At 42.4% G+C, this 24,165-nt stretch overlaps 1 protein-coding gene across 2 annotated transcripts in view; it reads right to left on the reverse strand.

Moving 5' to 3' along the window:
• The window catches only part of PLPP4 (phospholipid phosphatase 4), an 88,715-nt gene extending 73,022 nt beyond the window's left edge, over positions 1–15,693 (reverse strand). For both annotated transcript variants that reach the window (XM_083506236.1, XM_083506237.1), the window contains exon 1: positions 14,957–15,693. In XM_083506236.1, the coding sequence (XP_083362362.1) occupies positions 14,957–15,012 (56 nt within the window). In that variant the 5' untranslated portion in view covers positions 15,013–15,693. The remainder of the gene's footprint in view (positions 1–14,956) is intronic.
• Positions 15,694–24,165: the final 8,472 nt, after the last annotated feature.

Raw genomic sequence — 24,165 nt, forward strand, 5'->3', positions numbered from 1 at the left:
CTGAAAGCTTCATCACAGTCTCCCAAGCTGCTCTGTTTTTTTAACCATGCCTAGAATTAAAATGCTGAAGAACTAGAGGAGAGTTTTCGAAACACATTGTTCTCCTTGTGGATTAATTCAAAGCAGGTGGTTTTATAGCCTTTAGAACTAAATGAAAATCATTCATTCATATTAGTGGTTTAAATTACAGAAAGGCAAAGGTAATTCGTTGAAATGCCCTAATGTTGGAGAAATATAAGCTTCACTCTTGGTAGTCAAATCTGAAGACAATAGCATCTTCGAAGCAGTCACTCTCAATAGAAAATTAGAAAATTAATCTAACTAAGGAAGAAACGAAAGATCTAGAACAAAAAGTGGAAATCATGGTGGTGAAAAAAGTGAAATATTTGGGAGTGTGGATCACGGCAAAAAACATAAACCTATATAAAGATAATTATGAAGTTACATGGAAAAAAATAAAGAAAGATCTGGAAATATGGGGGAGGATGAAATTTTCCTTTTTAGGGAGGATAGCAGTGGTTAAAATGAATGTTTTGCCGAGGATGTTGTTTTTATTTCAAACTCTTCCAGTTATTAAAGGTTTAAAACAATGTAAAGAATGGCAGAGAACCCTGATGAAATTCATCTGGCAGGGGAAAAGACCAAGGATTAAAATGAAAATATTAACTGATAAAAAGGAAAGAGGAGGTTTTGCTCTCCCAGATTTGAGCCTATATTATGAAGCAGCATGCCTACTTTGGCTAAAAGATTGGATAAAACTGGAGAACAGAGACCTATTGGATTTAGAAGGTTTCAATAATTGGTACGGGTGGCACGCATATCTCTGGTATGAGAAGGTGAAAGTCCACAGGGCTTTCGTAAATCATATTTTCAGGGGACCAATATATCAGGTCTGGGAAAGAAATAAGAACCTTCTTGAAAGAAAAACACCATGGTGGATCTCACCAGTAGAGGTCTTAACAATAAAAAAAACCAACATGGAAGGGAAGACAGCCACTTACGAAGATTTGGTAAGAAAATCAGAACAAGGGCTTAAACTTAAACCGTATGAGGAAATAAAGGATCAATTCACCGGTTGGCTACAATATCATCAGGTGAATGATATGTTAAAGCAAGACAAAAGAAAAATGGGCTTTGAGGACAAGAAATCAAAATTCAATATAGAAATAATAGAAGGTAAAAACAAAACACTGTCTAAATTATATGACATATTACTGGAATGGCATACAAAAGATGAGGGAGTCAAAGAGGCAATGATTAAATGGGCAATTGACTTCGGCTATAACATCGAGTTTGAAAAGTGGTTGAAATTGTGGAATAGAGATATTAAATTTACGGCCTGTACGAGTTTGAGAGAAAATGCTTGGAAAATGCTCTATAGATGGTATCTTACGCTGGCAAAATTGGCTAAAATCTATAGATCAGAAAATAAGACATGCTGGAAATGTGGTGAAGTGGAGGGAGACCTCTACCATATGTGGTGGCAATGCAACAAGGTGAAGGTTTTTTGGGAAGCAATTTATAATGAACTTAAAAAAGTTTTTAAATATACTTTTCCCAAAAGACCTGAGGCCTTTTTGCTGGGAATTATGGGTAAGGAAATAAAAAATGAAGATAAAAAAATATTTCTCTATGCCACCACAGCCGCAAGAATTATGCTGGCACAAAACTGGAAAACAGAAACTATACCTAACGTAAGTGACTGGCAGGTCAAAATGATTAACTATGCCGAGCTAGATAGATTAACAGGCAGAATACGAGACCAAGACGACCAGAAATTTCAAAAAAATTGGAGTAAATTTTGGAAATATATTGGAACGGATATATAGGAGGAACTGGCGGTATTAGAAAAACTTTATCAGCTAATAATTATAAACTTTAATAAGCTAATTACGTAACCCAGGATTTATTTGATACTTACCAAAAGGGTGAAGGGAAGTCAAAGGCTAAGTAGAGCCTAATGTTTATATTATTTTTTTTGTATGATTGTACGCTTACTTTTTGTATAGCATGAAAATAGGATGAATAATTTATGTTAAAATGTTTATTTTTGTATTTGTTTGTCCTTTTTTCTTCTTTCTTTCACAAATTCTGAATAAAAATTTACTTGCAAAAAAAAAAAAAAGAAAATTAGTTTCTACTGCAAAGATGGCTTCATACAGCTACATACATTTTGTCGTCAAAACACTGATTTCAGGAAGGCATATAAATATGGCTCGATGGTTCGTACAAATGCTTTTGTTTCACCACCCCTTTCCCCCTTTCTCTGTGTTTTTCTTGTATCTGCACATTTCCTTTGCTCCTCCACTACATCATCTTAAATTTAAGCACTTGTGGTTCACTGAGTTGTGCCTCGTGTCACAGATATGTCATTCTTGATAGGACAAGAGGAGAACAACATCCAACAAAATTACCAGCCATGTGACTGTTATTGACTAAAATCCAGATCCTCCAGCTTACACACTTCAAAGCATGCTTCTGAATACGTAAGGGTAACATTTTCTTCCTTTGCAGCTGTGAAAGGCGGCAGGGAGCCATCTCTTCACAGGTCTGAAATTGGCAGACCATGTCTTGTCCAAGTTCACAGTTCAGAGTTTTGTTCAGTTATTAGAAATCACAAGATGGAGATTGCAAAAATAAAAAGTAACTGACAGCAGCGGTGCCAAGGAACAGTCTCAGAGCCAAGTCCTCCTTATTTATCTACCACAGTAGAAAAGGTCGATGATGTTGTTTTGCAACAGAATGAATTACATTTCTCATTGCAAGTGAAAAACATGCACTTGATGGCACTACAGCCTCCCCACAATACAAAATTGCAATGGAAATCGATTGAAACCAAAATTCAATCAACAGGTTCAAAAGGAAACTGGCCACTTTTTCGACTGGGTGCAACGATGTAGCACACTCACATTATAACTGAACATCCAGACATTCACATGGAATAGAAAAGATGGAAACATAAAATGATAATACCCAATTTATTTGCAGAATCCGTTTCACAGTCTTGTCTCAACAAGAGCCCTTGGCAGCTTCGTTGTTGAAGGGTTACTGAAAAATGACAACAAGGAAGATGAAATTGATGGTGACTTATTGACAATGATGTGGAAAGTGCCGAAGCAGCAGTGACTGGTACCCAATACAGCTGGTGAGGTGGAAGGCAGGGAGCCCACCAGCAGATGCAGCCAGACCAGCAAGGAAGGGCTGGGCCATGGGAAGTAGTCTGGAGCATGTCCAGAGTTGGGAGCCAGGACTCTGGATCAAAGAGCAATCAAAGATCAAACCAGGAAGCAGAACCAAAGTATAATTAGGATCCAGTGGAGAACATGCAGGCAAGGTGGGAGAACAAGTCAGGATTTAAGGAAAGATCAGAAATGCAGAGATATGCCAGGGCTTAGGCAGAGTTTGCTGCTCAAGCAAGACACAGATGAAAAGGGGAAGCCTTTTATACCTTTTCCTGCAAGGAAAAAACAATGATCAGCCAGCGTAGTGGGAAGTGGGGGGGGGGCAGTTAAGAAGGTTTCTTAATGCATTTCCGTGGTTTACCACATGAGGCAGCCACACATGTCCTTAAGCTGCTCTTGACAGGAAGCTGGACAAGAATTTCATCACCTCTGAAAACAGGAACAGAAGAGCTGTAGAGAGCACTCAGCTCCACTCTAAGTCCAGGGCCACCAAGTGACTCAACCATAACATGACATTAGAGGTTGGATGGTCATTGGTTAGTCATGATTTAGTTGAGATTCCTGCATTGCAGAGGTCGGACTAGATGAGCCTAGGGAATCCCTTCCAATTCTACAAGTCTATGAATCATTCCCCGCAAAGACAACCATAGCACAAATGTAACAAATGGTTCAGCAGTTTAGTTACTCTTCGCAGATAGCAGAGTTCAGAACAGATAAGAGAACAGTCAGGAACATTAATTTGCCATTAGCAGGAAGCCCACCAAATGTTGACTATGTCTGTAGTTTTAAACATAGGCCACCTATCCATTGTAATCTCAGAATTTCCAAGCGTGTAAATACAGGGAGGGCAGACAGAGAGAATCAACTTCTGATTCCTGGGATAAAAACAACCCTTAAGATATGTTTGTCCTTCCTGCTTTTCTTAAGTGGGTATTTCATTTGGGAGGGCTGTCACCAAACTGCCTTTGCCCCTTCCCCTTCCTTGCCATCTTTCTGACAGTCCACACTGGTCAAAAGACAGGTGCACAGGCATCTGGAAATCATATAAAATTGTTCTGGCATCTCAAGGAGACTGTTTCAAGAAAAAGTTGTATCTGAGGCACCAAAAATCTTTCTGCAGAGGAACCCCAATTCACTGTCCATCGAGTCATATCAGCGAGAGCATGAGACAAAATTACTCTGTCGGCATTAAATACATAATCTTCTGAAGATCAGTTGCCTGCACTGTTGGATGGTCTATTTTCTACTCACCACCACAATTTTGTGCCAATATAAAAGCTGTAATCCTTTCTGCTTACCTAGTACTAATACTACTTATTATAAATCACCAGTTGTTTGCTGGTACCTTGAAGTACATAAAAATGGCATGCTCCATGTTGAGGAGGCTTCCAATAAATGAGAGCCACCGTCTCACACACACACACACACACACACACACACACACACAAAACACCCGCATTGAGGACATTGAGATTAAATATAAATAAGGTGAGAGACAGGACCAATTTGATGAACTTTTGCATCATCATACAGCAAACGTAGGAGAGAAGAAAACATGTTCGTATCCTTGTTTCTCATGGGGACTGAAACATAGGATTCTATCTATAGTCATGAGTGAATGTATTTGTTATGCCACCCACAAAGGACAGGTCTGTGTTACCAATAGCTGATTAAGTCTTAACTGACGTAGGATTACACAGGTTTAATATAATAACTATTCAATAATAATAATGTACATGTCTATACAGATTACATCCATATCACCCCACAGATAAACACATGTCTCCAAGGGATGCTGTTAACAAGATATTGCTTCTAAAGCACAATCCAATTACCCTGAATGACATTTCTACTGTGAATTACCTCACAATCAGTGAAGATCTCAAGCTACGATAAAATGGCCCTGAAAAGATGTTGTTCTTAACACGTGAAACAATTTTTAATGTTAGACAATGTCACCTTAATCAACACTAGATCCCAGTCATGGCTGCAGTAGTCAAATCTGAAAAGTCACAAAATAGCATACTTTTTATGAATGCCATCTCACCAAAAAGCTAATTGCGACCATGCAAAGGGATGCATGGTATGTTGGCTTTTATGCAGTTTGATAATGAAAACTATGTTACTTTGCATGTTCCTTTATTTAGGCTGGCAGCCAGGAAATCAAGAGCTAAATTTGTGACTCAACTATGATTTTTTTCCTATTGTTTATTTTTTGCATTCTGTTTTGTTATGGCTTTTAGCTAAGCAAATAAAATTATTCCTACCTAATGACAACCATACCCCACCTTATCACTGCTGTATTTTTATTTTTATTTTTTTTCCCAAAAAAAATTTATTGCAAAGTTTTACACAAAAGAAAAACAAACCAATAAACATATAGAATACCATCACCATACACCATAACAGAAAGAACAAAAAGAGTTTAGAACATAAACATAAGATGAGAAGAAAAAGTGCAACCAAATCAATTTATCCTTAAAATCTTATTTTCATAGTCTTTGGACTTCCTCGCATCACCCTTTCCTGCATTCTCAGTCACTGCTGTATTTTTAAAGCCCATGCATCTTATAAGCAGCCATGTTTCTTTTTTAAAAAAAAATACGCCCAAATCTACTTCAAGTGTTTAATGAGCAGACACTTTGTTCCAATTTGTATCTTGTAATCCAGATAAATATATTTATATGGTATCAGGTATACAAGATACAAAATGTAGAAACCAAGCTCACAAATCAATGCAGAGAACATAATAAAAGACAGTATATATCAATGAGTTCGCAGAAATACAATACACCTTCAAAGACTTGCTGGAACAATAACATTTTATTATTTAGCCATTTTTATTAACACTTAGCTAATGCCTAAAACACATTGCAGATAGTGCCAGCCTGATCCCAGTGGACACAGAGTTCCATAATCTCAGTAGCCACAACTCTGCATGCACATTTCTAGTTAGTGATAACATGACATTACAAGAGCAGTCAATCATGCCTCAGTGATGGACCATAAATGTAGTGCAGGGATATAAAAAGTAAGGTGGTCCTTTAAATACCACAAAACTATGAAGAAGCCATAAACTTCACTCTGACTTTGTGCTGTGTCTAGTCTAACAGCAAAAAATAGTGACACCTTTCAAAAGGAACATTTTGATTTAGCATCACTGCAAGCCTTATTCAGGCATTATGGTCGCCACAAGTAGAGATCTGCTTTATACACTTTCAGCAGTACTAAACCATGTAGAATTAGTGGTCTGTTTTCCTCTGCCCACATCTGCCTTGAGGTTCCACGTTAAAACTGAACCTTTGTTTAAGCAGGTTCTAGTTCATGCAATCTCCCCTCGACTTCTCTTATCCATCTCGCATCCTCACTGTCATTCATTTTAACATCATAACACCATATCTAAGGTGTCATTTTGGTGGTGTGATTCATCCCAGCCCCCTGTCCAAAGTCTGGATATTCAACCCTATATTTCATCCTACAGTATCCAGCATGCTACATGCAAACAGGTGGCTACAGAAGGTCAGAAAGAATAGAAAGGTGCATGCAAGTGTATGTAGAAATTAACCTACTGTACAAAAGTAAGATGTACACTTGTTTCTCCACCTGCTTTTGCTTCTGGCCCTACCTACCTCAGGCATGCAGTCCAAAAGGTTATCCAGAATGGAATGCACACCTTGATACCAAAAAGGTTGCCCCAACCCTGCTGTAGACAGAGATGGACAGAGAACAGGAGGATCTGGCAGGCTTTTTCTCTCCAAGAAAAGGCAGGAAAGGGAACCAGGATTGCAAAGCAATCTACTTTATCTCTTGTGTCTGCCTGTGGGGGAAAAACACCATTACTCAAAAGAGTAAATCAGGGATGCAGACAGATATTCAACTATTTACTGGGCACAGAAATGTCTAACTATGACTCTGAATCATGTCTGAATAGACCTGCTAGGTCAAACATTCTGCCTTCAAAAGCCTTCACTTCATTCTGCCTTCAAAAGCATACACTTATCTTACCCCTGATTCGAACCATCATTAGGCTACTTAAGCTATCTAACTTCAGTAGCAGAACACCCTGGAGGATGAGGTAACCTTCACCATTTGATATTTCTAAATGCAAAGGAGTATTCACTTACTCAAATTTTAATTAGGTTATTAATTACTCATTCATCAAGTACAGCTGATGCCATCTCAAACAATTGCTTGCAGTTTTATTACTTTTATGAGTGCCATACTCCCACTCTAACTCAAATACATGTCACACCCCAGTGCTCTGCGATAACTTAGGCCCAAGAGTTTTCATCACTTTGAAATAGCTGGAGATTGCTAGTCAAGTCCAGCCAGGGTCATTCACATGCAAAAACCAATCTGAATCTTGAGTGCCTGGATGCTCAAAAAAGGGAGGCATGATGAGAAAAAGAAAGCTAGTCCCATGAGTGTACACAGGCATTAATGGTTGTTATGTGCTGTGCACATCACCCTTGCACTGCACTACTGTTGGTGCTCTGGAGAAGTGGAAGTACTATAAATATAGGTACTGTCCATTGTCCTGAAACAGGGCATCAGCACTGTCCTACTGGACAGCACCCATTCTTGGCTGTACTGCAAGGAAAGGCAGACTATTGGGAGAATTTTATGCACAACACAAAGAAAATAGCCCATTACAGCACTGGTGTTTGCTATCACAGTTAAAGAACACGGCCAGGATACTATATATGCAAAACAGATGGCTGGTGGGACGAGTTAACTTTTCTACCTGTACTTATTTTTCATTCATTAAAGCTAGAACTAATGAACACAGGATGTCTCTCTTATATGGTTTAAAGTGCCAGACACTGGAAATGTATTTGGAGTAATAGATACCTTAGAAAACCAGTAATAATTTGCAAATCCCTTCTCATTAAAATCAATCTTTTGATCCAGCAATGAATTTGATATCCTGGCTTGATAAAGAATTCTATTTTTCTTTCTCCACTTTCATCCAACTTTAGTATTCAAGGAAGAGTGGAGTTTATTCCCATGAATACGGAATGCAAACCTGACAGCATTTGCCCCACATGAACCAGCAACTCTGTGACATCGTCACAAAGAACAAAAAGAGCTTTTACCAACTCTCCCCCTTCTCCTGAGAAAAGTGCAGGTTCAGTTCCTGCAGCATGGGGGGGGATTAGAAGTGTGGTTCATATTAGAAGTGTGGTTCATGGTTCACTTTTTCAGGTAGCACATCAGAGCTATGGGGGAAGATATGGAAAACTAAGAGAAATGGGGTTGTCTTTGAAGTTACCACTACAGTGATGAGGAACTGGAGTTCCAACAGCATTGGGTGGGCCCCAACTTCTGCACTCCTGCAATAGTCTATCCCTGCAACAAACCATGCTTTGTCATGACATGAATGCATTACTTCAGTGTTCTAAAATGTGCTCCTGTAATCAGTATGATCACCCTCTTGCTTCTAGGGAAGGGAATTATCAGGACTTTCTTGTGCCCTGGTAATTAATTTCTGGCAGAGGTGAGATGTCTTTTCCACCAGGACTTACTTTCTGGTCGAAAGTTCAGTTTCATAGCCATTCTGCTACACTAGCTCACCCCAGACCCTTCTACTAAACACAAACACATAAAACATAACCGAGGATTGTAGCAAAATGAATCATACTAGCATAAATCTGTGAGTAGTTCCCATGGTGGTTAGCACACATGGAAATCTTATCACTTGCCAGCAGGAGTCCCACTGAAAGTACTCCTGACAAATACAATTCCATCTTTATTTGACTCTTTTATCACAAATCAGCTAACAACCAAGCTTTCACAACATCTATTGTAATTATCATTAAAATCATGTTGCCTAAATCCATGCCTAGTGATGTGTCGTTTCCATAATGAGAGCATCCAAGTATGAATTCTGGTGCTGTTCTGTATTTTATCAGCCTTACCAATTTATGTAGGACAACATTTATGGAGCAACAGACTAACTGCTTTAACATGAAGATGTCACATTTATCAAGCATTATTCATCTCTCTCTCTCTCTCTCTCTCTCTATATATATATATATATATATATGCAAAGAAGGGGGCCAATGTACTTTTGAAACCTCATTCAGCTAACAATCTATCAGCAACAATACAAATCCCAATGACCTTTGCCAATATGTGGTAGAAGGGAGTGGCATTGCATTTTTCTGTGCTACCAAGCTCCAGCAACAGATACACCAGGCACTTAAATTACCTCATCATCATTTTCATCTATTCAGTGGGAATGTTTCCTTGTCAAGAGAGTGGTGGCATTTTTGTGCTGTCAACTGACAAATGTATTCGTTTAAAATATTTATAGTCCACTCTCCATCTGGAGATATCTGGGCAAGTAAACAATAAAATCTATTTAAATAAAAAATACAAGACCATAACAATTATGAGCAGAATACAATACACTGAACAATTAATCACAGAAATGGAAAAAGAAAACTGCAGTTCCAGCTGGGTATTAATAACTTACAAAAGCCAGAGTGAAGAGCCAAGTTTTAAGCTGTGTCTGAATGAAACAACTATAGGCACCTGCTGAATTTCAGAGGGGAGAGTTCCACAGTAGAAGGTTTATGGACGTAACATAATTGAACAGGTGGGAAATCAGTTAAAAGGAGGAAGCTCCTTGGTAATATTATATGCTTTGGATGTAAAAGGTAGAAGATTCAAATCCTGGTATCTCCAGGTAGGAGTGCAACTAAGACTTCAAGGTGAAATGGTGGAGAGTTCCTGCCAGGGATGGAGAAATGTTTTCAGCTCAGGGGCTGTATCACCTCAAAGAGAGCCTCCTGAGGGTGGGACCAGCAGCAAAAGTGAGTAGAGCAACAGATATGCATAGGAGGCTACATTCCAGCCATGCAAAAGTCAGATGTTTCTACACATGTGTTCACACACACCTCTCCATTCAGTAAGCGACATCACAATACAAGGACTATGATAGTTCAGCCAAGCAAAAGCAGGGAAGCAGGGTATGGGGTAAGGTTGGTGGAGTGAATGGCCTGTCCTACAAGACAGAGAAGCTTGGAGCACCACATTCAGCCCTGTGCCTGATGTTCCCAATTCTTGGTGTAAACAATAGACCAATGTTCTAGCTCAATATCAGGCAACTTCCCTATGGACAAGCCTCAGCTCTCTAAGAAACAAACAAATTCAACCTGGAGGACCCCCATTCAAGGCTCCTTCTTTTAGGCAACTGCAAATTTTTCACTGAATAGACCACAACCCTCCAGCCCACAGCCAACCATGACGGGGAATCTCCTAGTTCAGAAGCTATCAGCCATCGATGTGCAACAAAGAAGTAACTTCTAGGCATCGAAAGTTGTTGTACCAACATTTTCAGCCAGTTCTGGAAACATCAGATGGCATGATCATCAATGTTAATTAAAAAGCAATCAAGCTGAACAAAAGATGGTAATCTCTACATTTGCCAGTACAGGGTAAACTTTTGTCTTACACAGCATGTTAACCAGCTCATGTTTTTTTAAAGAACTGAGAATAACTACAAGCCTTCTATCTAAACTCAAGACCAACAGAACTGGAAATGCATGAAACATCTCAGGAGTATACCCCCCCCCCGAGTTGTTCACTTTAAGGCAGCAACAGTCTTGCTCCTGAAGTAAGAATTTTGCCACCTTCCATTCTTCTCAACTAACTCTAGTCTCACCTTCAATGTTAACAGGATCATATTCTCTGAGGGTAGCCAACAAACCTTTGCATGCTGTTGAACTCCATCTCCCATCAGCCCCAGTCAACACAGTCAGGGGTTCTAAACTGCCAACCCAATCCACAAACCAAACCACTTGGGATTTTAGAATGGGGGGAAGGGGATTTCCCCTTTTCTTCAGCTGGGTTGAAGACTGTAGCTGTTCCATCTGCCTTCCCTTATATTGCATCCCAATCTTAAACTCATTCACTCCCATTTAGAAAAGGATATCTATGTATACATGCAATGATGCTTATCTCATCTGGAAAGGACTTGGTGGGTACATCTGATGCTTCCAGGAAGCACTGGTGGGCAGTGTGCCAGCTTGTGGGAAGAGAAAGCAACAGCTTTAAGCATGCCCCACCTAGAGGTGTTCCTCACAGCTTCTGACCAACAACGATCTCACTCTCCCTATATGCAGTATAGAATTTGCTGGCTGGTTTCAAAGAGTTGAATGGGAATCTTTTTGTCCCGTGCTTTGATTGGCCTGGAAGAATGGCTTTTATTTTTTTCTACTCTGAAGACTGACCGTTAGTGAGGGGCCCAAGTTAAATAGGTTGGCTGTATTTGATGGCTTGGCAGGTATGTGCAGGAACAGGTAGGCACCCCGAGACATTTTTGCAGGTGAACGGTGATTCCTGAGGCTTCCACTCAGGGCTGGGAGACCCAGGAGCACCATATGTATCATTTGGGGGGGGGGGCTAACCTGTATCACCCACTCAGAGCTACAAGGCACCAAGGAGAGAGGAGAAAGGAAGACCTTCCTCCTCACTTGAAAGGTGTGACCATGGGGATAGGGAATATATTTCACTACTTCTTTCCTTGGCAGGAGAGTTTCATCCAGTTATATCTGCTTTATTTCCCTGTTAGAAGGATTGAAGTTTATCCCCACATATGTTTTCCACCCATTCAGATCCTACAATGTAGCAAATGAAAGTGACCCTAGTTAAACCCCGCACTTGGTGTCTTACTACACTATTTACATGTTTCCGCACACAACCATCTGATGTGGTAGCCAATTCAAACTGGAACATTAATGTTTTCTTTTCCTTTCATAGCCTACAGTACAATTCTGTGAAGATTTCCCTGCATTGGGTTTTCTTATGGCGCATTTCAAACTGCAACCTTTTTAACACCCTATCTGTCATTTTTAGTTGTACCAGAGGGAGGTCTTTTTAAAAAAAAGAAAAAGGGGAGATCCCATAGAAAGGGAGTCTTTGTCCTCCCTCTCATCAGTTTTGGCTCCTGCGCTCAGCAACCAGGCAGGACTATTCAGAATATTTAACTGAAAGCATACACACTATTTTGTAACATATTGATTGGCCTCATAAAAATCCCTAATGTGGATATTTATTATGGGTCAACACCTTTGCTTTCTCTATAGTCAAACAAATATTCTACTGACACACAGAACAGAAATCACAAAATGTGCACTGCAAATCCTTCCAGGCTTAGCAGCATAAAAGTGAACACTTTCAGCATGCACTAACTTAATAAAAAGTTGATCCAAACAAAATTGTACCATAAGCTTTTCTGATCAGTGTATCTGGAGGGTGAAGGCTGGTATTAACAGGCAAAGGAGGGAGTACGGGGAAATCTCACATCCAGTCATTGGAGCAAGCCCTTAATGTTACTTTGGAAGCTCCTTAAGGTAGCCTTGCCGAACGAAACACTTGTGAGAAGTTATTTAAACAGATTTGCATTGTTCTTTTACTTTGCGCTGAATACGTGCCCTTCAAATCCTTAGTCCATGCTGCAGGTTTCAACAGAAAGGAGAATCCCAAATATGATCATAAGGGTTACCAACTGCTGTGTGGCATTTCAAGGCTGTAAAGTGAAAGCCAAGTGTGTTCCCTATTGGGGGGGGGGGATATCTGCTACATAATCCCCCCCCTAGAGAAAGGTGGTTTGCCTCTTCTAAGAAAGGTAGGGTACAGAAGGGTGAGTTTTTGTTTAAAAACAAGAAATGTGACAAATCATTCATAAATGCACACAAGATTCCTTTTTTAGCTCCAGAGTCCCTTTGAGCAAAATAGACCCTGCACCATTTTTAAGTTATGTTACATAACATGTCCTCCTCCACCCTGCAAGGGAAAAAAAGACAAAACAAGGCACCAAATACAGCTGATTCACTTTCTTTTTTAAAAGAAGAAGAAGAAGATGAGAATCAGCAGCTGTTTTCTACTACTTCCAAGCTACAGCATGCACTACAAAAGCCAAACACTTGGTGGAAATTACTCAGCACAAGTGTCCAAGATCCTTTACAATTATCAAACATGCAACACTAACATAAGCATCCCAGCCAATTAAGAAGCAGCAGTGGTGCAGGGAGGCTGTGGAGGCAGCAGGACAAAAACCTGTTTTCTTCTGTCCCCCCCCCCCCCCCCATTTCCCAAATCACAGTCATCTTTCTCCCTCTTGTCAGCTTCCAGCAAAAGGCAGGAGGAACCTATTCAGCAGATTCCTGGCACAGGCAAGGAGGAGAGAACAGAGCATATAAACCAAGCCTCACTGCAGCACCTGGGCTCTCAGGTCAAGATTCCTTGATGTTGTTCAACTGGTCAAAGCAAGCATGTTTTTTCTATCCTTGGTGGAGTGAGGAATTGAAATACACAACTCTGCTAGCAACCTTGGTGCTATTTATCACTATCTGTACATTTTTTTTACACTACAAGCCTATGCATGACTACTCAAAAAGTAAGTCTCACTGACGTCAATGGGACATATTCTGGGGTAAGCAGCCATAGGGCTGCCACCTTACAGCATGTTGGGAAAGGGCTGCAGCTTAGGGTTAGAGCATGCAGAAGGTCCTATGTCTAATCGTGGGCATCTCCAGGGAGGGCTGGTAAAAACCCTGGAGAGCTACTGCCAGTCAGTGAAGGCAGTACTGAGTTAGATGGACCAGTGGTCTGACTCAGTATAAGCCAGCTTCCTATGTTAACTCGGAAGTTAGTGCCACTGGGTTCAGTAGAGCTTACTCCCTTGTAAGTGGGCATAGGATCGCAACCGAAAGTTATAATGAGGAGAAGAGAAGGAACAGAAAAGTTGAAGCAGGTTGAGGGAGAATTGAAAGTATGGATAGGATACTAAAGTGAGCCATTAACAATGATTTATTTATTTTTAACGGAACAAAATTTAAACAAGCCATAGAACAAATACAGCGCTGGTCATGGGGCTTATTTTTGGGAGGACATGCACCGGATTGCACTGTAAGTCAAGCAGAGAAAGCCACAAATATTGAGGAACAAAAACGGGATTTCTCCTGGTGTTGATCCCCTCCTCCCCTTCTAAACCATTCCCAGCAGATAATGAACAGAACTTCTACAGAGGGACACTTTGCAGCCACACGTTGCAATCATGTTCCATTATCTAGATGGTGCTGTTTTACAAATTCTTCAGAATTATTAATTTTCATGAGAAGAAGAAGAAAATGTTTTATTTCTTTTCCCCCTGTGGAACAAACTGCACCAACCAATGGCCGACTGTGTCAATGTTTTACTGTTGGGAGCATTTTAACACCCCTCCCCTCAGGCAGCTTTCGGAGTGAAAAACACGTTCTGTGCGGCAGGATTCGTTTGTGCCAGGGCTGCCTGTTTCCAGTGACAGGACTTAACTCTGGAGCACGCAGAGACACCTCTGAGAAAGGTGTCTGAGCGCGTGCAGAGTGCATTTCTTTTCCTACCATGTGACCACAAGCAGATTTCGCATATTGGGCTGGGGGGTGTCTAGAAAAAGACTTTTAAGTTAAAAAAGAGGGTACCCTTTGGTTAGAGTAAGGCTTTAAGGGGAGGCAATTTCATTTTGGGAAGCTTTCAGTACCGCAGGTCCTCCCTGACCACCTTGACGGGTAGGGCGCTCAGCTAGAGCCTCTCCCTCCCGCTGCCACAGTCCTCCCGGGTTGGCTGCACCCAAAGGCCATCTAGTCTATCCCCTCCCCTCCAACTCTCCCCGGCTTTGGCAACGGAGCTTTAAAAAAATAATAATAATAAACAATAATAATAGTACTCGGTTGGTGCGCACTGGCGAGCCGAGCCGCCGTCTAGAGGAAACTTCCTTGGCTACTTACATGAAGACGCCGAAGAGCAGGGCCCGTATCCCCACCTCTAGAGCGAGGTCCCACATGGCTCGGTCCAAAGAGAAGACGGGCTTTTGGGGGGGGGGGTGATGGTGGTGTGGAGGCAGGTGAGAGGTCCGATCCACTCGGCCGGCGGCTGCTTCACCACCTTGGTTTTAATCCCATGGAAAGAGGCAACAGGGAGGTGAGAACCTCAGCCCAAGCGCGGCGTCTCTCCGGAGCCCTCCGTGGCCAGCCGAGTCCAGCGCGGCGCTCCGAGTCCATGCCAAGCGCCCGGGAGTGCAGCCTGCGCCCTAGACGGCAGCCGCGACTGCGGCGTCGGCGACGGCGCGCTGGCCTCTTGGAGCTGCTGCTGACTCTCCCGCGCTGCCCACCCGGCGCTGCCGCTCTTCGCCTTCTGGCCGGGACTCCCTTTCCTCTCGCAGTCTCGCTCCAAGCACGCCTGGCAGAAGAGACGCCTTTCGCTTCCGAGAGCAGTCTGGGCTGAAGGGATCCTGGGGGGTTTCCATGCCCCTCCCCGTCGAGGAAAACTATCTGTTGCCTGCCTCTAGTGGTCCGACGCTCTCCTGCCTCTCCGCCTCCCGCCCACCAGCTCGGGAGATTCCCCTCTGGCAGGATCTCCTTGGCTCTCTTGATCAGCATCCGGAGTTGCCCATTTTCGCCCGCAGAGACGCGTTACCCAGGAGCGAAATGCCAACGCTCATTCAGTGTGTAGTACGGCGTGAAAAATCACCCGTTATGTTTACGGAGTTGCAAGGTGCTGGAATAAGGGCTAACGCTCCTGTCAAGCCTGCGTAGCGCAGCATCACAGGCAGAGATGGAGCAGGTAAAGCTTTCAGCAGGCAGGCATCAGGAAAGCTTTCTTGGATGAATGGTTTGCTTTCTGTTCTCCTGACACAGAAGCCCTGCCAGGAAGAGTTCTAAATAAGGCAAAAATTTTCAGAAGTAGTACCCCTCCCCCCAAAAAAATCCCCAGTCAGCATTTATTTATTAGCTTCATAATCATGCTTCCACTCTCTCCTCCCATTTTTGTTCTCACAACAACCCTGTGAGGTAGGCTAGCGTGTGAAAGAATGGCTGTCCCGATGTGCTCTGCAAGCTTCATGGGTGAATTGAGATTTGAACCTAGGTCACCATAGCCTCACTATATAGCAGGTTTTCATCCCCCTGGTAAACAAATGACAAGGGCTGAATTGGGAATATGAGAATCAGGACCCTCACACCAAGAAAATAGCATCTTGTGTGAGCTTTTGCATGCTGTTTTCGACTATAGCACTCAAGCTCTTCACTGGTTTTCTAAAAGATAGCCAACAGAATATTTGGTTCCAGGGCAAATAGCAGCTCTTGGGCTGGAGACTGAGCACAATTTTCATTGGGATCAGAGAGTTGGGAGGAAAGGGTAAAGTTGTCCTGCCTGCCACAGTAAAACTCCTGCTCTTCACCCCCATATTAGCTATTTACATTGGGGAAACCATGCACATTAATTCCTGTAACTAATGTCACGTTTAGTTTGGCTGCTGACAGCAAGAAGCAGTGTCTTGACCACAAATGCCTGGACATGATTGTGCTTGTATTGCTTTTCTCCTTAAAATATCTCAAATCCTTCGCCCCATCACCCAACATCTTGATTCTAATGTACTGCATAAAGATAGAACATGTGTAGATAATAATACTGGAATATTAAAAGTCGCAAAATAAAGGCACCTTGGAAGAGAGAATAATCCTGCTAAATTCCCAAGAAAAACTTCAAGCATGGCACTCCCTCTCTCCCCTCATACACATTTACAACACCCAATATCCCACACTGAAACCAGCAGAGGTTTTATATATTTTATTTAACGAACACATTTACATCCTGTCTTTCTGATTAATTGTCCAAGGTAGCTCACATTAAACATATAAAATGATAAATCAACCATAAAACCATAAAATGCCAATGAATATTGCTAAGACTCTCTTCGACTAGGGAATATCCACCCAGTAAAGGCATAAGGAGCCTGTGGCTCACCATATGCTGTTGGACTGGGTCTCCCATCATCCCCAGCCACTGGCCATGCTGCCTCGGGCTCATGGGAGTTGGAGTCCAACAATACCTGTAGGGTCACGCATTGCCCACCGCTGCCCTAGCAGATAAAAGAGCAGAGCAGGTGGTAGGTGGTAAGTGAGCCTTCTTGTGAGGAGAGTGTCCCAAAGCCAGGGTGCCACAAACAAAATGGCCACCTGTTAACTTCTGAGAATGGGGCAGCATTTCAATCAATGGCAGGGCCAGGCTGACCATGAGGCAGGCTGAAGCAGCCGCCTTGGCCAGCAGAACCCAAAGAGGTGATGGCCCTCTTGCGGAAAAGCAGTGAACTCTTGCAGAAGCTCACCAAAATATCATGAGATCTTGTAGGCTCTGTGAGATGTGCTGGAGCTCACTGTTGCCGCTTTGCAGCTGCAGCCACGCAATCTAGGTAAGGGGGAGGCTTTGGCAGCCAGAGGTTTCAGCAGCGGGGCAGTGATGGCAGGGTGGCACCTTCCTATTTTGCTTCACACAACAAAATTGGATGCATCGCCCCTGGTCAATGGGCAGATTTCTAGGGGAGGGGAAATTGGGTCCTCCCTTGTGGTGAGACCTGGAAAACTGACACCCTGTGTTGTGGGTGGGTACAATTGGTCAGCCTCAACACCTGATTGGTAGGTCCCTCAAAGCTGGGTGCAATCTGGCCAGTGGGACACAGTGCAAATGGTTTGAGGGACCTATTTATGCCCATGCACGTGAACAAGAGCTTCCTCTTTTGGCACGTGCATTAGGAACACCCACCCACCTCTCCCTACCTTTAGGGCTTTGCGCTTGGCCTTGCTATGTCGTCGTGTGTCGTCTGTCATTGGGACAGGGGCACGGCAGGAATTTTCCCCACTTGGCTGATTGGCTGTTGCCATTTGGGTTTCGCCTGCCACATAGCAAATCATCACAATTTGTAAGGTTGCGGATAGGCTCTGGTTCAGGTGATAGGGATGGGAAAATCCTCTCGCCATCCCTATGTGAAGGGTATTCCATTAAAGGAATCCAGGGGCTCAATGGTTTGGTCAACCCCTGAGAGGGGGTTGTGCCCTTGCCTGAGTCCAGGGGGACATTTGGGTGGCGGAGTTAGCCCGTTCCCGGCTTTCCGTTTATCCAGATGTTCACCCTTGGCTGACATGTGCTGGTGCCCCAGGTCAGCGCTACCTGCAAGGCAGGGAGCTAGTCGAACCAGAGTCTATGTAACCAGTCACTTTCTGTAATCAATAAAGTTGTGACCTAAATTCTGCCAAAAACCCAAACCAAAATTTGAGTGATGTGTGAATTTATTTAGGAGGGAGGTTTCTGGGTCCGAACAAGCAAAAGGTGTTCCTATAGAGACCCTAGTCTCAGGCCTGCTAGACAAACACACTTCCAATTGGGCATGTAATTATACTCTTCCACTGCATCTTCTCCCAAATCTCGGATTCTGCCTGTCATTTCAGCTAATTCCATGTAGTCGATCAGCTGCGAATGCCATTCTTCCAGCGTGGGTAGCTCCTGTGCCTTCCAGTGTTTGGCTATAAGAATTCTTGCTGCTGTAGTTGCATATAAAAAGAAAGTTCTATCTTTTTTTAACACTCTCTGGCCCACAATGCCCAGGAGGAAGGCCTCTGGTTTCTTGTGAAAGGTGTATTTAAACACCTTTTTCAACTCGTTATAGATCATTTCCCAAAAAGCCTTCACCCTCGGGCATGTCCACCAGAGGTGAAAAAAAGTTCCTTCAGCCTCCTTACATTTCCAACATTTATTGTCAGACAAATGATATATCTTTGCAAGTTTGACTGGGGTCATGTACCACCTGTATACCATTTTCATAATGTTTTCCTTTAAGGCACTACATGCCGTGAATTTCAAGGAGGCTCTGATTTCTTGTGGCATAGTTGATATACCATGCATGCATGTAACATCCTCCAGTGTTTAAAGCCAGCTGTTGTCTTGTTAAAGGTTTGCTGCTGAAGCATAAAATGGTCTACCTGAAATCAACTGAAATAGCTACAACATATTCAGTAAGGCATATAATCTCAGTTTTTAGTTTGATTCCTATATCGTAGCTTCTGTTTTTTCTTTACTAATGAAGACTTCATGAAAACAGTAGTCAACAAAAGAACTGTGGTCCTCCACAGCAGTGCAATGGGGCTTTCTAGATTTATTCACTGGGTGCCTGTGGAATAGAGGTGCATAGGCCCCAGGCTGTGATCTCCAATCAGGTGAGCTGTGGAAAGATTATGGAGCAACTGAGAATGTCTAGTTGGTGGCACACCTGATTTATTTTGTCTAACAAGAGAGATCTAGCCCATTTTTACAGGGCCAGATTGGTGAAACAGGCCCTGTGATTTCTCATAATATGGCATCACTGCAGCCTACTAATTTCCCCCTCGAAATGTTCCGGCTAAAGGGGACTTTCTAAGCAGCCTAGCCTAGGGCCTGTGATATTCATAACACAGCACTGCTTTTGATGAAAATGCCATTGCTGAAGGGAAAATATATATATATATATATATGAAGTGGTCTGCTGAGACTCTAGTCATTTTCAAGTCATCTGCAGGTGGAAGTTTTAGATCTTCTGCTTGAGACGAGTAATACAAGTATTCCAAACCTAGAATGTAACACTTGTAGATGCAGGGATAACTAGGCATGCCACATATTCCAGCATTAACTGAACACATATAAAGCAATAAATAATTCTGTATCTAGGAGTATTCCATGCCTTTTTTCTTCTGTAATATTTTTGGCGTCTGTTTGTGTTGTGTGATCTTTGCCTTAATTACTAAAAAGGTGTCTATATAGTTGCCAGCAAAGGAATGCCACGGCTGAATCTTCTTAGTGGTTGCTTAGGCAAGCAACAAATGTTAGAAGTGTTTTTTTATCTGATCCCCTACAGGCTAAAATAATCTCCAAGATTCAATAGTAATATATGTATTTTTTTTTCCTTCATAACAAAAGCCAAATGGCTGATTTCTCTCTTCCCCCCAGGTAGTAGATGTAAATGGAAATGTCAGGCATAATATGCCTGCTGTCATTCTCATGAAGCATTTAAGTATCAGATCAGAGATTCTCCAAGAGTTATCTGTTAAATCTCTACAGCCAGGTATTCCATTTGATGATACGGAGAGAATTCAGAATGGTGAACAGTCTGCTTACCTGGTATGTCACTATTAAATTTCTCTCCATAGCCAGTACCTGTCATCAGACTATACAAGCTCACTGCATTCTGCACTATTTGCACTCTCAGAGCCAACACCCATCTAAACCAGTACCCAAATTATGAGCGAGAAGAAAGGCTCTGACCCATTAACCTCAGATGTCATCTCCCTTAGCTATTGTTTTCAGAAGGCTAGAAGTGGTAAGGTTAAGCTAAACTGGGAGGAGTCAGTGGTCAGGGCTGGTGAATTTCACAAAGGACCCACCATAAACTGAATACAGTACTATCCAGCGCCAGTCCAATACATTCTGCTGCTGGAATCAAGGTGGTGCTTCCAGTACAGTACAGAAAGTGGTTACACCAGAGATTGAATCTTCTTTCAACATGGATGACAAGACAGCACCCTCGATGGATGGGGTGAGGAGAGACATTTGGTTCAGCTGGCATTTTAATGAGAAACTACGTGATTCACACATCCCAAAACAAAATGCAAACTACCAGCTACCCTCTGAAATTATCATTTCTCTAAGTTTTGTGATACAGTAATTCAGCCAGCCAAAAATGCATATGGCTGGGGAAAGTCTGCATAAAATAATTTACAAAACTCAGTATATTGGGGGAAAATACTTGCAAAAAAATTACTTGTATACCTGTATTAGTGAAAATAGATTACAAAAATGTGTATTGTAGGAGAATGTGGTTTTGAGAAGTCATATATAATACTTTGATACACATTGAGAACTGAACTTAAAATTGTGAATTTGAGAAAAATCAAAATCAACAGATTTATTCCTCCCTAGATAAGGATGTGTAGGGCGGCCTGTAGGGGCCAGGACTGAACATTCAAAACCCTGGCAGGCTACAACAGGGATCTGTGGCCCTCCTGATTGTTGGAATCTGGCTTCCATCAGCAGTGGCGTAGCGTGGGTTCTCAGCACCCGGGGCAAGGCAAGTAATTTGCGCCCCCTAACCCGGGGCAAGGCAAGTAATTTGCGCCCCCTAACCCGTGGATTTTAGCATTCGAGTCTCTTCCGCGCCCCCCCATGCTGCGCCAGGTGCAGCAGGCCCCCCTGCACCCCCCACGCTATGCCACTGCTCCCACCACAGGTCTTCAGGACAGCCATCCGAAGCCTGGCGGCGGGAGGAGGTCTCTCCGCCCCACCGCCAGCCTTTGGAGGAGGTCCGAGGACAGTGGGGTTCCTGCTTCCTCGAGGAGGGCCGGCCAAATGCGCCCCCCCCCAATGTTGCGCCCAGTGCGGCCGGCACCCCTGGCACCCCCCACGCTACGCCACTGTCCATCAGCCCCATCTAGCATGGCATATGGTTAGGGATGATGCAAGTTGTAGTCCAACAACGTCTGGAGATCCTCAGGTTCCCTTCCTCTGGGTCATGAAATGGACTCTTCTATGCACTTGTAAAGCACCAGATGTGAATCTGGATAGAGATATTTGTTTGCCTTATCTTTGATTCATCTGGGATGTTTCTGCCACTGAATCAATATTACTGGCCATATTGATCATCAGGCTTTTTCAGTGGATAGTCTCACTTGCAATAGTCCTGCTTAGGAGTAATTTACACACATGGATACTGCTTTATTAAATTTTTCAAGCTCATTTCCAGTAGTTTTTTGTTGTTGTTTTAAAAAGCCAATCTATATTTGTGACCCATTGCACAGAAATGATGCAGCTCAAATCAAATCAAATCAAATCAAAACTTTATTAGCAAAGCCAACAGGCCACAGCTGTACAAAAGTTAAAAGTGAGAATGGGGATAAAAGGAAGAAAAGAACAGGCAAAAGGAGGTCCGTCGGGTAAACAGGTCTGTCACTCAGATGGTGGCCCTCAATTTCGCAGCTCTCTCGATGTACCTCGCGACCTTCTCTGTTATCTGACTATCCGTATCAGATAATAGAAAATACAGTGTAATGTCTGGTGAACGGCCGGGGTTGGAGAGAATGAGTGGAGTAATAATCTCATTCCTTAGGTCTTTGTAAAGGGGGCAAGAAAGAAGGACGTGGGACACTGTTTCCGTGTTACCAACTCCACATGGGCAGAGTCGTTTTTCAAATGGAGTCTTTTGGTAACGCCCTTCGAGTACAGCAGAGGGAAGAACATCCCATCTAGCCAATGTAAAGGCACGTCTGTATTTTGGGATGGTTAGTTTAGACAAGTATGAGGCTGGAGAGTCAAAATGAGAAGGAGGAAAGTAGGTATACCATGGGCACAGTTTCTTTAAGATAGTCAGGTTGTTTTGTCGTTCAATGCAGCTCACATTATATGTGCGAAAATAGTATAGAGGTGGCATTTTTCAAAAAAAGTCAGCCTGTCATCCCCATGCATCGAACTGTCAGACAAATGTTGGGAGTGTAGACTTAAATCTCTCTCTGGGCATCGTCATTTTCTACGTTCTACTTGGAATCTAGCTCACAAATGACATTAAGTAAATGTTAAGCAGAAACAATGGCATCATGCTAAGTCCCACTGAGTCCAATGGGACTTCGTACAAGGTGTGTTGAGGATTAAATCCAAAGCACTTTGAACATTTAAAAAAAAAAACTGAAATCTAAATTATGAAAACTTTTTTAAAAGTCTAAAAAGCTAAAAACACTGAATATTCTTATCAGCTCCGAGATCATTCATGTTGTAAAACTTTTCATCTGTTATATTTTTTTAGAATGGCAAACAGGAAGAAATCAAAATTAAGAGGCAAATATTTCCGTAGTAACAAACCAAAGAACACTTTCTCTCCCTTGAACTATTATAGTGCTAAACTGTGGATCTAGCCCTAAGTATATGGGATTCAAGCAGCAGAAAAAATATCCCTTTTCATTTTCCATATTGAACACATCATTTAATTTGGCTAGAAGCTGCCTCCTTAATTTAAATTCATTAGGTACTTGCTATCCTGCGCAGTGAAAACAAGATTTTTCCCCCATGAGATTGCTTATATGTCCCATTACCTGCTGTAATAGTCATCATAATAAATTCATAAAAATGAAGCAAAGTTTTTCCCCTGCTATCATCATTGGCTTGCTGATGCCTGATCACTAAACATTTATTGCTCCTGGTTATTTATGTAGCATAAAGATTGAAGATTGATTTTCTAATACTAGGTGGGGTTTGCTGTGCTAGCAGCTGGTTAAATTTCCTTTGGAGTATTCAAGAGAGCAAAATTGATCCAAGGATAGAGGAAAATAATTAAGATGTATACTGTACTCTTTCAATATTGTTCTGCTCTGATCTCAGGCATGTCCTATGCCCCTCAATGGAAGCTCCACGATATCACTCAATGCACATTTGTTACTCTACAACTCCATGATTGTGTCTTGTTCTGAAATCAGGTTCTAAGGCCAAGGGCAGAGACAAATGGAATACAAGATGGCGGCTCACAGTGGCGTCCTCCTACCTTTGCAACTGCTCTGGCATCCAGATAGATTGAATGCAGCTCTTGCTCCTTTGGGGCCATGCTTCAGTCTCAGCCAACATCTGAAGGGCCGCAGGTTCCCCATCTCTACTCTAAGCTATGGTTTGTCTGCTGTACATCTGGAAGCCCAAATCATGGTGTGTGTTCTCAGCTCTGGTTAGCACATGGTTTGGTGTGATGTCTGAACTGAGCCACGGATAGAATGAGAGAAATGTAGGAAGCTATTGTAGGCTCAGAATAAGGCTGAGTTTTCTGGAGATTTGTAGAGGAATGGTGATGCTATGGACATTCACAAGGCCCCTAGCTGGAATTGAAATGCAGGACTGGCCCAAGACTCCACTTCACAAAACAATGTGTTTGCCATGATATCTGAGAGAAAGAGAAGAGAGCTCGGCAGGCACTGGAGCTTTACAGGAGAAAGCTGCTTATTCACTTTGCAAGGCTTTGGTCAGACTTTTGATGATACACAGAAGGGAAATATAAGGCAACAGAAGAACTTGGCTGCTGCATCACTTTATTCCTTTGAGACAGGATGACACAAGTCTTCCTAGCATAACTTCTGAAATTGCCACCATAGAAACTAGAGTCATA

This window comes from Podarcis liolepis, assembly GCF_965112155.1.
Source record: "Podarcis liolepis genome assembly, chromosome: 5".
In the NCBI taxonomy this organism is placed as follows: domain Eukaryota; kingdom Metazoa; phylum Chordata; class Lepidosauria; order Squamata; family Lacertidae; genus Podarcis; species Podarcis liolepis.